At 43.5% G+C, this 16,064-nt stretch overlaps 1 protein-coding gene across 4 annotated transcripts in view; it reads right to left on the reverse strand.

Moving 5' to 3' along the window:
• The window catches only part of PMF1 (polyamine modulated factor 1), a 24,932-nt gene extending 8,950 nt beyond the window's left edge, over positions 1-15,982 (reverse strand). For 2 of the 4 annotated variants that reach the window (XM_089913846.1, XM_022559593.2), the window contains exons 1-3: positions 15,689-15,982; positions 7,588-7,614; positions 1,027-1,105 (exon numbers count right to left, since the gene is read on the reverse strand). In XM_089913846.1, the coding sequence (XP_089769972.1) occupies positions 1,027-1,105; positions 7,588-7,614; positions 15,689-15,849 (267 nt within the window). In that variant the 5' untranslated portion in view covers positions 15,850-15,982. The remainder of the gene's footprint in view (positions 1-1,026; positions 1,106-7,587; positions 7,615-15,688) is intronic. The other 2 variants (XM_022559594.2, XM_022559592.2) reach the window with 1 other exon arrangement.
• Positions 15,983-16,064: the final 82 nt, after the last annotated feature.

Below are 16,064 nucleotides of genomic sequence, written 5' to 3' on the forward strand. Positions count from 1 at the left end.
TAACTATCCATAAGTCACAAAATTACTGTGAGGATGAAATGAGGTTACATATATAAATACTTAGTACAGTGCAGAGCACACCCGGAAATGCTCCATGTTAGCTACAATTATTATTACTATTCTCAAAGGAACAGTCCTCACCACCCCCTGAGAAGTGTAGAACACAGTCAGTAACTTGGCTTCCCAGGGTTGAGAAGTCTGCAGAAGCAGGGGCTTAGTAAATGCATTTTGGTTGCAACTGCATATGCAGGAAGAACCCATTGGCCCCCACTACAAAGAAAAGGCTACACTGTGGTCCCACAAAAAGGACCACATTTGTCATCAATGAAAGTAACTTTTTTTTTTTACATCTTTATTGGAGTATAATTGCTTTACAATGATGTGTTAGTTTCTGCTTTATAACAAAGTGAATCAGTTATACATATACATATGTTCCCATATCTCTTCCCTCTTGCGTCTCCCTCCCGAAAGTAACTTTTAAAAGCTGCATTTACTGCTTCAAAACAGAGATGATTACATTAACTGATTTTAACCTATTTTTTTCTCTTAAATACTTCTTGTGCAATATCTGAGATACCATCACTGTTTTTTTGTTTGTTTGTTTTTGCGGTACGCGGGCCTCTCACTGTTGTGGCCTCTCCCGTTGCAGAGCACAGGCTCCAGACGCGCAGGCTCAGCGGCCATGGCTCACGGGCCTAGCCACACCGCGGCATGTGGGATCTTCTTGGACCGGGGCACGAACCCGTGTCCCCTGCATCAGCAGGCGGACTCTCAACCACTGCGCCACCAGGGAAGCCCCATCACTGTTTTTGAACTCACTGATAAAGCATGTCTTTCACTGCACTAAAAACTCATTGTAAACTGAATTATCACACAAGTTTAACTTAAAGTACTTAAGGCCAGAATCAAACTCTGGTGGCTAGTCAATCTGTCAGTTTATATACGCAGATAAATTGTGTAAGAATGGAAAGACAGAGGCACAGACAAGTAAACACGTGTACTAGTGCTAAGGAAGCCCTGGCTGGCCTTCCTTCTCCATGGTAACCGGCTTGCTGCCCGACTGAACGCATGTTCCACAGACTGTCCGCCAGAGGGCGGGTGAGAACTGGCGTTTCCGACCAGTAAAGGAGTGGAGGCCAAAGACAGACCAAGACGGATAGAAGCTGGGGAGCGCAGTGACAGAAATTCATGCTCTCCACCCTCCAACCACCACCTGTACAGCTGCCCTGTTTCATTAAGAAATGTTTTTCGGACTTCCCTGGTGGAGCAGGGGTTAAGAATCCGCCTGCTAATGCAGGTGACATGGGTTTGAGCCCTGGTCAGGGAAGATCCCATATGCTGCGGAGCAACTAAGCCCGTGCGCCACAACTACTGAGCCTGCGAGCCACAACTATTGAAGCCTGCGCACCCTAGAGCCCGTGCTCTGCAACAAGAGAAGCCACTGCAACGAGAAGCCCACGCACCGCAAAGAAGAGTAGCCCTCACTTGCCGCAACTAGAGAGAGCCCGTGCACAGCAACAAAGATCCAACACAGCCAAAAATAAATAAATAAATTTATTTATTTATTTAAAAAATGAAAGCAGAGAAAAGAGAAGGGAAGGGAGGGGAGGGGAGGGGAGGGAAGGGGTTTCTCTGTTTGGTCTTTCCCCCTCCCCCCTTTCTCAGCCCCAGGACTGAGAAAGCAAGAGGGGAAAAGAAAACAGAAGTGTTCCTTGATGAAAATAAGAGGTCAGTCAGCCACATGTAAATCAATTAAGTTAGAACATTCCCTCACACCATACACAAAAATAAACTCAAAATGTCTTAAAGACTTAAAATATAAGACCTGACACCGTAAAACTCCTAGAAGAAAACACAGGCAAAACATTCTGACATAAATTGTACCAATGTTTTCTTAGGCCAGCCTCCCAAGGCAATAGAAATCAAAGCAAAAATAAACAAATGGGACCTAATCAAACTTACAAGCTTTTGCACAGCAAAGGAAACCATAAACCAGTTTCTCTACGAACTGGGAGAAAATATTTGCAAGTGATGCAACCAGCAAGGACTTCCTGGAGGAAGCAACGTCTGAGACCTATGAGAGCAGCAGGAGTCGGTCAGAGGACAGAAGGCCCTGGCAGCGCAGCTGAAGAGTGCACAGACATGCCTGTGTATGAAGATGTAATAACAAGAAATGTGTACTGAGCACTGACTAGAACCAGGCATTGTTCTAAGCACTCTACGTGAAGTAACTCACTTAGTCCTCACGATAACTCTATGAAGTAGGGTCTATTATCACCATGCCCATTTTTCAGATGAGAATGCTGAGGCAGAGAGAAGCTTATCCAAGGTCACAGAGTTGGGACATGTGGAACCATCTGCTCTGGATCAGGTGCCTTGGCCTCCAAGACACACAGTCTGCAGGCTGGTAGGCCAGACACATAGAGTCTAGACCATATCATGATGGGAGGAGCTAGAAAAGGGTTTTAAGCAGGGGTGGGACAAGATCATATTTGTATGTTAGAAGCTCCCTCCGGCTGCTGTGTGAGGGTAGACTCAGGAGGCACAGCTGAGGTGACTGCCGACTTGAGCAAGGCAGACACAGCGGGGATAGAGTGAGGTAGATGGTCTGGAAACACACAAAGAAGAGAGAATGAGCATGATGGGGCTGCAGCCGCACACCACAGTCTGGTGAGTCATACCCACACTTCAGAAACGAATCACCGCCAGTAGCGCGCATCATCTGCACAGTCAAAGATGGTGAGGTAGTTCTGACACACTTATTTATTGGAACATTTTACATATCAAACCACTCTTTCCTGTGAAAAACTGTTTCCTATGAACACCAACAGTCTCTGCCACTAGTTTAAAACTCTACCAGTTCATGTACGAATGCAATCAGCTCTCCTTCCTCGGTCACTGTCAGACGTAGGCTTTAAGTCAGTTTACACAAATCACACTGCAGCACATCTCAGGCTGCAAGACTGGACCAGGACAGGCACTGGACCAGTCTGGCATCTAAGAATTTAGGAACTGCCAATCACCTCTCACTCCCTTCAGCCCCCCCGGCACTGACAACACATGTGGCACAGCTGCCAGGTGCCACGGGTACCCCAAACAGTGCTAACTTCAACCGGGGCCCCACCAACACCAACTCTAATCAACTGCCTCTCTTGGCGGGTCCTGAGTTATAACAAAACATAGCAAGCCTCATCTGCTTGCTTTAAGAGAACAGCTGTTTCTCAGAAGGTCCGGGAGGCTGTAAGGACAGAAAAGAATCCTTCATTTTCAGAGGACAAGGGAGAGGTCGCAAATGGTAAGTTCCAACATGGCCACGTTTCTATGTTCTGAAGCCTGAGAAAGGACAGATTCAGGCGTCTTTGTGTCAGCCGATCCAATGAAATGAAGACACCCTAACTGAAGACAGGGTTGTGGGTCTGTGAGATCTGATAGCCCAGCGAGGCCAATAATCTTCCAGTCACTGTGGAGTGCATCATATAATTTGCCCCCCTAGTTAAGCTAACATGAATGTGAAAAATATGCTGAGCTGTAGGGAAAACCAACCTGCGGTTTAAAATATCCGTTTGGATAAATGACATGTGAATAAACTAGCTTTTACTATGTAAAGATTCCTGTCCTCGCTATAAATACTTGGTCTTTGGGATTGAGGACTTCTAATGACTTGGGAGAGGGTCAAGCATTTGGATACATTTTAAAAGTCTGTATTCATACGACATTTCTATGTGGAAACCAGCCATAAGTTCCTACTTAACAAAATGAGGGGAAGCCTGTTCTAGCGAGAAGCAGTAAGTGGAAAGAGCAGGTGGCAAGGGTGGGGGGACAGTGCAGCACTCAATGCAGAAGAGCTTATGTGCGTGTATGTTTGCACCTGCACGCAAGTGTGCATATGCTGCATACCCATGGCCCTGACCATGGCTAGAGAGACAGGAGGGGCCAAAGAGTTAATGGCCTTTTACACTAAGCTAAGGAGCTGACATTTGATTCTGGAAGCAACCCTGAGCCAATTAAGCAGGAGAAATACACGCTCAAATCTGAGCTGTAGACTGGAGGGGGCAGGACTGAAGCTGGAGGGCCATTTTCGAAGCTGGTGCAACAATCGTATGAGAGATAGTGAGGGGCTGAACTAAAGCACTTGCAAAGGATGGAGAGGACACTGAGGAGACAGGCTGGAACCAACAGGGCTTGGTGGTTGACTGGAAGTAAGGGGTCAATGAGGACTCCCAAATCTCTGGCCTAGAGAATGAGTAGATGGTGGTATCTTCAACCAAGTTTGGGACCACAGAGGGAGGAGAAATCCTGTTTTGCTGAACTTAATGGTTCTGAGGGACACCAAGTGGAGATTTCTAGTAGTAGACTGTTAGAGATAGAGGTCTGAAGCTCAGGAGGAAGATGTGGCTTGGGAACCCTCATTTATTCCAAAACTATTTATTGAATATCTACTATGTGCCAGGCACCATAATAAGCAATGAGTAGAGAGTGGTGAACAAGACAGATAAGATCCTGTCCTCAAGGACCTTACGTTTTATGTGGGGAAGATAGACCACAAACAAACAGGCAGACAGTAGAACTATATACTGTGATAAGTACTATGAAGGAATAAAATAAGGTGCCATGATAAAGAATAACCAGGGGCGAAAGGTGGCTTTAGAGAAGGTCAGGGAAGAGATGGAGGAAAATCATTGCTGGCAGAGCAAACAACAAGTGCAAAGTGCCCTGAGGTGAGAAAGCTCTTGACATTCTAGGAAATGAGGTTAGTATAACCAAGTATAGTTAGAGAGGGGAACAAGAAGTAGGCAGGGGCTAGAACATGTGGGGCCTTGGAAGCCATGGTAAGGAGCAATGAACAGTCACAAAGGACTTTCAGCAGCAGCAAGATATCAAATGGGATGTGATCATGAACATGTGTAGGTGAAGTAAGGAAAGGGCAATACTCACACATTTAAGGGACAAGTGGAGAAAGAAGAGCCCAAGAAGGAGCAACTAGTGAGGTAAAGGGACAGAGAATGGTGTTGCAAGCCAAGAGAGAAATATCAAGGACAGAGAAGTGGTTAACAGTCAAATGCTGCAAGGAAAGCAAGTAGGTTAAAGATGAAAAATATCCAAAATATTTAGCAACAAAGAGTTATTAGTGACCTTGAAAGGAAGGTTTTAGGGGAATGGTGGCAAATTGCCCTAAGCTGAGGAAAAAACTGGAGATGGAGAACTAGAACCTGGGAATGCAAAGACCCAAAGCCACAACCTGGGATGTAAAGGGAAGGAAATTGATGGGGAGGTCGCTAGGAGGATGCAAGATTGGGCATCTCTCAGCCAAATTTGTAAATGTATAAACTCCTGCCTGGTGGTCTCAATTCTCTCTATGAACCAGGTGTTGGGGTCATTTTCACTGAGAGGGTACAGGGAGCAGAGCAGGGGAAGGGCCTGAGGGACATGATGAAAATTTTAAATAGCTACTGTGGAGAAGGGCAAGAGAACTGGTTGGAGACACGAGGATCATGGGCTCACTGAGGGCCCACATGAATTCCAAGAACATGACTTTGTGAAGGCACCATTTTCCACCATGGGTGAGACTCTACAGTGCTGCTCGGGGGCTGAGTGTAGGGGCAGAGGAGTGCAGACAGGATACTGAAGTTCGGTTTGACAGTCGGTGGGCTGGAAGAATGAGGGAGCAAAAGAGCTGTGAAACAGAAGTGTGGCTGCCTTGCATCTCCAACTGAACCTATCCAAACAGACGTCTTGATTTCCAACCCCAGACCCATTTCTCTCCCCCAGCTCTCAGCGGGGAGTGTTTCTTCCCCATCTCAGTAGATGGTAAAACCCTCCACTAAACCACTATCATGAAGAGTCAGCATCCTCTTGGAGTTCCCCTTTCCCTCATCTTCCCCTCCAAACCACTCTTTTTTTTTTTAACCTTTTTTTAAAAAATTTATATTTATTTTGGGCTGTGTTGGGTCTTCGCTGCGCATGGGCTTTCTCTAGGTGTGGCGAGTGGGGGCTACTCTTCCTTGTGGTGCGCAGGCTTCCCATTGCGGTGGCTTCTCTTGTTGCGAAGCATGGGCTCCAGGGCGCATGGGCTCAATAGTTGTGGCTAGTGATCTCTAGAGCACAGGCTCAGCAGTTGTGGCACACAGGCTTAGTTGCTCCGCAGCATGTGGGATCTTCCCAGACCAGGGATCAAACCCGTGTCCCCTCGATTGGCAGGCGGATTCTTAACCAATGCGCCACCAGGGAAGTCCCCATAGTATTTTATTAGATAGTTATTATATTTACATAACCACATTCTTCAAATACTGGACATTTTTGGTGGTTTTCAACTATTTTCCACTGAACATGGAGCTACGATGAATATTTTTTGTATGTAAACTTTTTTGAAATAATTATAGATTTGTACGAAGCTGCAAAGAAATGTATCCTCCCCGATGTTATTAACATCTTACACAACTATAGAACAATATCAAAACCAAGAAGCTGACATTGGTGCAATCCAAAGAACTCATTCAGATTTCAACAGTTACACATACATTTGTTTGTGTGTGTACATCTTTTTTTTTTTTTTTTTTTTTAAATTTATTTTTGGCTGTGTTGGGTCTTCGTTGCTGTGCCCAGGCTTTCTCTAGTTGCGGTGAGCAGGGGCTACTCTCCATTGCGGTGCGCGGGCTTCTCATTGCGGTGGCTTCTCTTGCTGCGGAGCACGGGCTCTAGGCACACGGGCTTCAGTAGTTGTGGCTCACGGGCTCTAGAGCGCAGGTTCAGTAGTTGTGGCAACGGGCTTAGCTGCTCTGCAGCATGTGAGATCTTCCCGGACCAGGGACCGAACCTGTGTCCCCTGCATTGGCAGGTGGATTCTTATCCACTGCACCACCAGGGAAGCCCCTGTGTATCTTTATCACATGTGTAACCACCACCTCAGTCAAGATACTAGATGCTTTTTAAATATATTTGTCGGACTTCCCTGGTGGTCCAGCGGTTAAGAATCCGTCTGCCAATGCAGGGGACACAGGTTTGATCCTTGGTCCAGGAAGATCCCACATGCTGTGGAGCAACTAGGCCCATGCACAACTACTGAGCCTCTGCTCTAGAGCCTGCGAGCCACAAATACTGAGCCTGCATGCCACAACTACTGAAGCCCGCGTGCCCTAGAGTCTGTGCTCCACAACGAGAAGCCACCCCAACGATAAGCCCGTGCACCACAACGAAGAGTACCCCTGCTCGCCACAATTAGAGAAAGTCCGCAAGCAACAACGAAGACCCAACACAGCCAAAGATAAATAAGTAAATAAATAAATTTAAATAAATAAATTTGTCATGATGTGGGCTGGGGTCTCAAAAAAATCAGAGTCTAGAAGCCTAGAAAGACCTTAAAAGAATCCTACCAACAATCGATCATCTGCACAGCAGTCAGAGTACCTTTTAAAGATCAGTCACTGTATTCAGAGCATTTCAAATAAATAGATTTTCAAGCCAGTGGAGAGCCATCTCCCACACACGGGAAAAAAAAAAAAAAAAGACCAGTCACAACTTAAAAAATATCAATGGCTTTCCATTTCTCTTAGAATAATAAACTCCCTTGCACCTAGTAAAAATAATAACCTCTCTATATAATGCAACAAAGATAGACTATGGGGAAAATTAGATATAAACAACTGTGATGGGAGATTTTAAAAAAGAAATGAATGGCTCAATCAAGAAGATTTTTAAAATGAGCATATAAAAAATATATATATATATATATATATTTTTTGGCCACGCCTCGTGGCATGCGGGATCTTAGTTCCCGGACCAGGGATCAAACCCGTGCCCCCTGTAGTGGAAGCATGGAGTCCTAACCACTGGACTGCCAGGGAATTCCTAAAATATTTTAATAATAAAATCTAAAAGCTCAAACTAATAAATAAGTATAGAATTTTATACCCAAGAAACAGAAACTGCACTCTTTTCAAGTGTACACGGAACACTGACAAAAACTGCCCATAGACTTAGCCATATAGAGCCAGTGTCAAAAATTCCCAAAAAATCAGCATCCCACAAACTGTGTTATTTCACCATAATGCTATAAAATTCGAAATTGCAACAAAAGGAAAACTTTTTAAAAATTACATGTCTGGAAACCAAATGACATACTACTAAATAATCATTGGGTTAAAGAGGAAATGGTAAGGAAAATTACAAAGTACATAAAATTAAATGACAATGCCCATATGTAAAAATATGAAATTGGACCTCTTTCTCATATCATACAAAAACTAACTCAAAATGGATCAAAGACCTAAATGTAAGAGCTAAAACTATATAGAAGAAAATATAGGTGTAAATCTTCGTGATCTTGCATTACACAATGTTTTCTTAAATATGACAGTAAAAGCTCAAGCAACCAAAGAAAAAACTCTTCTCAATTTTTAACCTAAATAAATAAAATTAATAAGTAATCTAAATTGGACTTCTCAAAATTAGAATTCTTACAAGCTAACAATAAAACAACAAATAACCCAATTAGAAAATGAGCAATGAGGAACTTCCCTGGTGGCACAGTGGTTAAGACTCCACACTCCCAATGCAGGGGGCCTGGGTTCGATCCCTGGTCAGGGAACTAGATCCCACATGCATGCCACAACTAAGCAGCCCATGTGCCGCAACTAAGGAGCCAGTGAGCCACAACTAAGGAGACTGCCTGCTGCAACTAAGGAGCCCGCCTGCTGCAAGAGCTGTCACAACTAAATAAAAAAATAATTTTTTTAAAATGAGCAATGAATTTGAATAGACATTTCTCCAAAGACGATACACAAATGGTCAATAAGCACATGAAATATGCTCAGCATCATTAATCATTAGGAAAAGGCAAATCCAAGATGCTATGTGATACCAATTTACACCCACTAGGATGACTACTGGCTGTAATTAAAAAGATAGACCTAACAAGTATTGGTGAGGATGTGGAGAAATCAGAACCCTCAGAAACTGCTGGTGTAAATGTAAATTGGTACACTTGCTTTGGACAATAGTTTGGCAATTCCTGAAAAAGTTAAACATAGAATTACTATACACTCCAGCATTTTCACTTCTATGTATATCCCCAAGAGAACTGAAAACACCTGTTCACAGATGTTCATAACAGCATTACTCATAATAGACAAAAAAAATTAAAAACAACTCCAAATGTCTATCAACTGATGAATGGATAAATGAAATATGGTATATTCATACAATGGAATTATTACTCAGTCATAAAAAGGAGTGAAATACTCATATATACTATAACACGGATGAACCCTGAAATCATTAAGCTAAGTGTAAGAAGCCAGACACATAAGACCACATGTTATATGGTTCCATTTATATAAAATGTCCAGAGAAAGCAAATCCAGGGCTTCCCTGGTGGCACAGTGGTTGAGAGTCCGCCTGCCGATGCAGGGGACATGGGTTCATGCCCCAGTCCGGGAAGATCGCACATGCCGTGGAAAGGCTAGGCCCGTGAGCCATGGCCACTGAGCCTGCGCGTCTGGAGCCTGTGCTCCGCAGCGTGATAGGCCACAACAATGAGAGGCCTGCGTACCACAAAAAAAAAAAAAAAAAAAGCAAATCCATACAGACAGAAAGTAAATGGTTACCAGGAGCTGGGAGACTGGGATGAGAAATGGGAAGTGACTGCTAATGAATACTGTACAACGTTTCTGGAGTGAAAAGAATGTTCTGGAATTAGATAATGGTGACGGTTCCACAACTTTTTGAATATACTAATTTCACTCATTAAAGGGTGAATTTTATGGTATATGAATTAAATCTCAATTTAAAAACATAAATGACTATGAAAATATTAGATATAAGAATTTGTAGAAACCAGCAAAAGCGGTAATTATATGAAAATTTATGGTTTTAAACACATTTTTCAGAAAACAAAAACGACTGAAAAAGAAGAGTTAAATGTTCAACTCAAGAATTTTGGAGCTGTTCCCTGGTGTCCTAGTGGTTAGGATTCCAGGCTTTCAACGCCGTGGCCTGGGTTCAATCCCTGGTTTGAGAACTGAGATCCTGCAACCTGCATGGCGCCGCCAAGAAAAAAAAAAAGAAAGAAAGAAAGGAAGGAAGAATTTGTGAAGAGACTAATAAAATAAATCTAAATAAATTAAAAAAAAATAAGGATAGATACAAAGACAAAGAGACCAATAGTAACCTCAAAACACAGAAATTTTTAAAAAAAAGGCTGATTCTTTAAAAAGATTAATAAGATAGAACTCTGGCTACATAAAGTCGAAAATAAACAGCATATAATGGAAAAAAGGGAAATAATGAAAATTAAATTAATAATTTCAAACAGTTCAAACAGTTACAAGTTAATATAACAGGTGAAAGAGACAAATTTCTGGGGGGGAACCTGTAAAATGGCAAATCTGTCGCAAGAAGAAATAACATCTAAACAGACTTGTAGCCGTTAAAGAAACAGAAACACCAAAAATCTGCAACAAACACTACGGGGACACTTTGAGGACAAAACAAAGGTGCCTACTGCATCACTGCTCTTTAACATAATACTGCCAGTCCTCGACAACCCCAGAAAGTTCTAGGCATAAATGAGCTCTTCCAAACTTTTGAGGACTAGATAATCCTGATTTTATATAAATCGTTCCTGAAGAGGGATATATGTGGCTAATATATCTTTGGTGCTATAAGCTAATAAGGACAGTGAAAGAAAAGAAACCATAGGCCCATTTCACTTATGGCATACAAACACTGATCTAACTAAATCCAACTGTATTTTTTAAATGCATCATAATTAAGTAGATTTATTCCAAGAATGCAAAGATAGTTTAACTTCCATAAAATCTTCCAATGTAGATCATCAACGTTAATGAACTAAAGAAAAATTATATGATCTTCTTAACTGGGGAAGAAAACATTTGATAGGTTCAACACCGAATCATGATCTTCTTAATAATTCTCAGAAAACTAGAATGAGACAGGGACTTCCTTAATTTGCCAAAAATACATACCAAAAATTGCAGCTGAATGTTTTGAGGATCCAGAAAAATTCATTCTAAAGTTTACAAGGAAAAAAATCAAGGTTCTCAAATAGCTGGGTCAATTTTAAAGTGAAGAGAGAAGAGGGACTTGCTGTACCAGATTTACAGTTTGCTACAAAGGTTTGGTATTAAGAACCCATATGCACTGGCACAAAGACAGGTGAATAGATCTGGGGCAGAAGAGAGACCCAGGGACACAATAGGCGGAGGGACTTGCCATACGATAAAAGGGGCTCCCTAAAGCAATGGGGACGAACGAACTGTTTAGTTGACAATGACTGGGAAAACAACAAAAATAAGACTGACTGAGACTACCACTTTACACCTGAATCCAGACAGATCACAGATTTAGAGCAGAGAGTAAAATGATAAAATAGCCAATAGAAGAAAACACTGGAGATTATCTTTGTGACCTGGGCATTGGTATACCTCTGTAAACAAGACCTCAAAAGCACAAGCCATAAAATGAAAAACATGAATTACATGAAAATTAAGGGTTTTAAAATACAAATTGATTAGGCAATACTTAGCAATTTATTATGACTGTTTGAAGGATGCGAAGTTAGTGCAAAGGCTGAGAAGAGTCATGAGTATCCATACTGCTTGGGAGAAGGTCCCTTGGGATGACTACCTTTCTCTTTCTGCTTCATCTTCCTGGGGTAAAGTGTAAGAAACTAAAATCTGTGTAATTTTTTATTTAATGAAGGATTTCTGTTACTCAAAGGACATCATAGACAAAGTTAACATCTAATAGAGGCAGCTATTTCCTCTTCAGTCTGAAACAGACAAAGGATTGATATCTAGACTATACAGGGAACTCCAGCAAATCATCAAGATAAAAAACCCAATTAAAAAAAAAAAGGTCCAAAAAAACCCCAAAAACACTACAGAAAATAAGTAGGCAGTTCACAGAAAAGGAAGCCAAATGACTAATGAGGTATATAAGGAATTGCCCACACCTATGAGGAATCAGAAATGTGCAAATTAAAATAATAATGAAATACCCCTTTCACACCTTCAGAATAGCAAATATTAGAATGGTAGATACCCAGTGATGGTGAGGACACAGGAGAAAGGAACAGCTTTTCCAGAAAGCAATCTGACAAAACATAGGTAGATATAAACCCTTGGATCCCGTGATTCCAATCCATTATATACCTCAGAGAAATTCTAGCACTAGTCTGTGAGGGGATGTATCCTGACATAATTTGTGGAGGAGGGAGCTGGAAGCAACCAGGTGCCATGATAGGGAATGGGTAAGTGCTGGATGCATATCATGAAATGACAAGCAGCACTGAGAGCTCTGAACCATATGCATTTATAGTATATGCTTAGATCTTAAAAAAAAAAATCTATTAAGTGAAAAAAGACATATGCAGCACAACTATCATTCATATAAATTTAAAACATACACAGACAGGGTACTTCCCTGGTGGCGCAGTGGTTAAGAATCCGCCTGCCAATTCAGGGGACATGGGTTGGAGCCCTGGTCTGGGAAGATCCCACATGCCGCAGAGCAACTAAGCCGTGCGCCGGAACTACTGAGCCTGCACTCTAGAGCCCATGGGCCACAACTACCGAAGCCTGCACACCTAGAGTCCGTGCTCTGCAACAATGAGAAGCCCACGCACCACAAGGAAGAGTAGCCCCCTGCTTACCTCCACTACAGAAAGCCCTCATGCAGCAACAAAGACCCAACGCAGCCAAAAATAAATAAACAAATTTTAAAAAAATACACAGCCAAAACAACACACTTTACAAGGATGCAGACTTATTCAAATGTCACCTCCCTGCACTCACACTAACCTAGACCCCTTCCCCATTGCTCTCTGTTCCTTCACGCTGATTTATTTTTCTTTGTGGCACAAGAAAGTCTATTCCACAAGAGCAGGGACCTTCCTATCTTGATCACTGCTGTATCTCCAGCTCCTAAAACAGAGCCTGAGACACTGGAGATGTCCAAAAAACATTTGTACATGAATACATGAATAAATGGAGGACATATAGCCAACAGAAAGCAGGGCCTGTGGGGAGGAGAGAGGAGGGTAAGAATGAGTAAGGGAAAGCCAATCAATCAATCAATGGAGAGGTCTTGCCTGGACATAAAATGATGGTGTGTCATGAATGGGCCATAAAAATGATTACAAATTATTTTATCAAATTTATTACTATGGAAACTAGGCCCTGCTTGATAAGGCTGTCACCTGCCTGTGCGGCCTCCTCTGATTTTCCTCTCACTCTGCCAGCTCCTAGAACGCCCTGACCATTTCAGGACCTTTGCACAAGCTGTCCTTCCTTCCTATAAGCTTTTTCTCTAGTTCTTTGAAAAGCCGGTTCCCTCCTATTCTTTGTTTCATATCAATGTCACTTCCTCAGAGTGGAATCTCCTAACTGTCCTATCTAGTGTTTTCCTTTCCCTTAAGTTGCTCGTTCATTACCTTACCAAACTCTATGATTATTTTGTTTACTTCATGTCTCTACCCACTGAATATGACAGGGGCCTTGTCTGCTTTATCATATCCCCAGCACCTGACACAGCGCCTGGCACAGAACAGTCATTCAAATATTTGCTGAGTGAATCAGTGAGTGAAGAGATGTATCATAAGGTTTTTGTAGGAAAGGTAAAGTCCTAAAACCAGGAGGGAAGGAAATAGGGAGCAGATGAGAGTCTTGATGATGTTAAAGAACAGGGGTAGTGGGGACATAGAGGGTGGATGGAAAACAGGCTGTGGTCAGACCCCTTAAAGTTCTGATAACAGTGTTTCAGCATTAATGTTCTGGGGTATGGGACCATGGACAAAACTCTTCCTTTAAAGTGTCCAATACTGTTGTGACAGGCTGGGACCTGGGACGCTTTCCTGCAGTGCTTGCACCTAGGCAAACGTCTCCTCAAACAACAATACAAAGTAACTATAAGGGACTAAAAACAACTACATACATGCACAGTTGGTGCAAATTCTGATCAAGATACAAAAAGACCAAAAAGCCAACTGTCACTTTCGAGGTGTCAGGAGCAAAAGCAGGGTACTGCCCATGATCCCTGCACACAGCACCACTGAGGGGGTGGGCAGACCACCTAAGCCACCTTTCCAGCGGACCAATGGATCCACCCCTACCCTCACCCCATTTAAGGGACCAGCTCACTCCCCCTCAGAAAAATGAGCAAGGACACCTGTAACTTGTTTTCACTCCCTCATGCAGCAGCATGAGTCTCAATAAAGCCTTGCCTGAATTTCTCCTCTTATCAATTTCTATTTTTTTTAAAAAATATTTTTTCTTTTATTCATTTTTTTTGGGGGGGGTTAATTTATTTTATTTATTTTTGGCCGCGTTGGGTCTTTGTTGCTGCACATGGGCTTTCTCTAGTTGCAGGGAGCGGGGGCCTCCCCTCGCTGCAGCGGGCAGGCCTCTCACTGCGGTGGCCTCTCCCGCCTCGGAGGACGGGCTCCAGGCATGCGGGCCTCAGCAGTTGTGGCTTGAGAATGCTCAGCAGCTGTGGCGCACGGGCCCAGTTGCTCCGCGGCATGTGGGATCCTCCCGGACCAGGGCTCGAACCCACGTCCCCTGCATTGGCAGGCGGATTCTCAACCACTGCGCCACCAGGGAAGCCCATATCAATTTCTATTGATTAAAGTGTCCAACAATTCAGGTCAACAGCATTGTTAGAATATTGCTCATATAAAGTAGAAATCAAGAGAGGAAGTGTTTCTTTCTATGGCAATACATTTAGTCCTCACAACCACCCAGTGAAGGTTATTACTATTTCCATAACAACAGCTAGAAGTCTAATGCTTTCTACGTAGCCCGCACTGTTCTAAGAGCCTTCCGAGTTTTTACTCATTTAAACCTCAGAAAGACCGACCCTATGAGAAAAGTACTATTGTTCCCATTTTATTTATGAGGAACGCAGGCACAGAGCAGTTAAGTCTCGCTCACTTTAAGTTGGGCCATGACTTGAACCCTAAATCTAACTCCAAAGCCTGTGTCTTTCCTCTCAACCACCTATAATCAAAACTAGGCTTACTGGGGACTTCACTGATGGTGCAGTGGTTAAGAAACTGCACGGGTTCAAGCCCTGGTCCAGGAAGATCCCACATGCCACGGAGCAACTAAGCCCTGCGCCACTACTACGGGGCCTGCGCTCTAGAGCCCGCGAGCCACAACTACTGAGCCTACATGCTGCAACTACTGAAGCCCGTGCGCCTGGAGCCCCTGCTCCGCAACAAGAGGAGCCACCACAATGAGAAGCCTGCGCACCACAATGAAGAGCAGCCCGGACTCGTGGCAACTAGAGAAAGCACGCAGGCAGCAACAAAGACCCAGCGCAGCCAAAAATAAATAAAATAAATTTATAAGTGCATCCATTATTTACAAAAAAAACAAAAAACAAAACCTAGGTTTACTGGAAGGAGTAGCTACTTGTCCTAAATGTGCTCCACATTACCTAATTATGTAATAGTAAACATCACGTGACTTCCGGAAGCTTCGGAATTGAGAATAGAATATGACTGCCAATAAATAACCCAGAACCCCAGACCCACGTGACTGGGCTGGTTCCCCTGGGGCCGTCCTGGTCTCGCGGGGTTTAGACTCTGGCGGGACAAACCCTCTTTTTGCCTCTCGCCCACCTCAACCTACTGCGAGACTGGCATTCAGCCTCACTTCCTCCACCTTACCTCCCAGCAGCGACCAACTTCTGGATGAAAGTGTCCACCATGGTGTCAAAAAGCTTCACCCTCGAGATGGTAGTGCCGGGGCGCGCAGATTCCTGAGATAATTCCTCAGGCCCTTTTTCCTCACAGCCGCTGCCTACGTTGACGCCGCTCGCTTCGGCCATGTTGAAATAAAACCGCCAAAGCTAACTGGCCCGGCCGCTCCGCCCACCGAAGCCCCCGATTGGCCGCTCCCGGTACTGCGCGCCTCCGATTGGAAGCAGTGAATGTCTATCACCGAGCCGCGGGGAGGGGAAACTGCCGGAGGCGGAGGGTTACACACGTATTAATACAAGAACAATACACTTACGTAACATACTTTCTCGGCAAGCGGGCAAAA

This window comes from Delphinapterus leucas, chromosome 1 (genome assembly GCF_059928025.1).
Source record: "Delphinapterus leucas isolate spDelLeu-1000000601 "Yukka" chromosome 1, BTC_Dleu_Yukka2, whole genome shotgun sequence".
Lineage (NCBI taxonomy): Eukaryota > Metazoa > Chordata > Mammalia > Artiodactyla > Monodontidae > Delphinapterus > Delphinapterus leucas.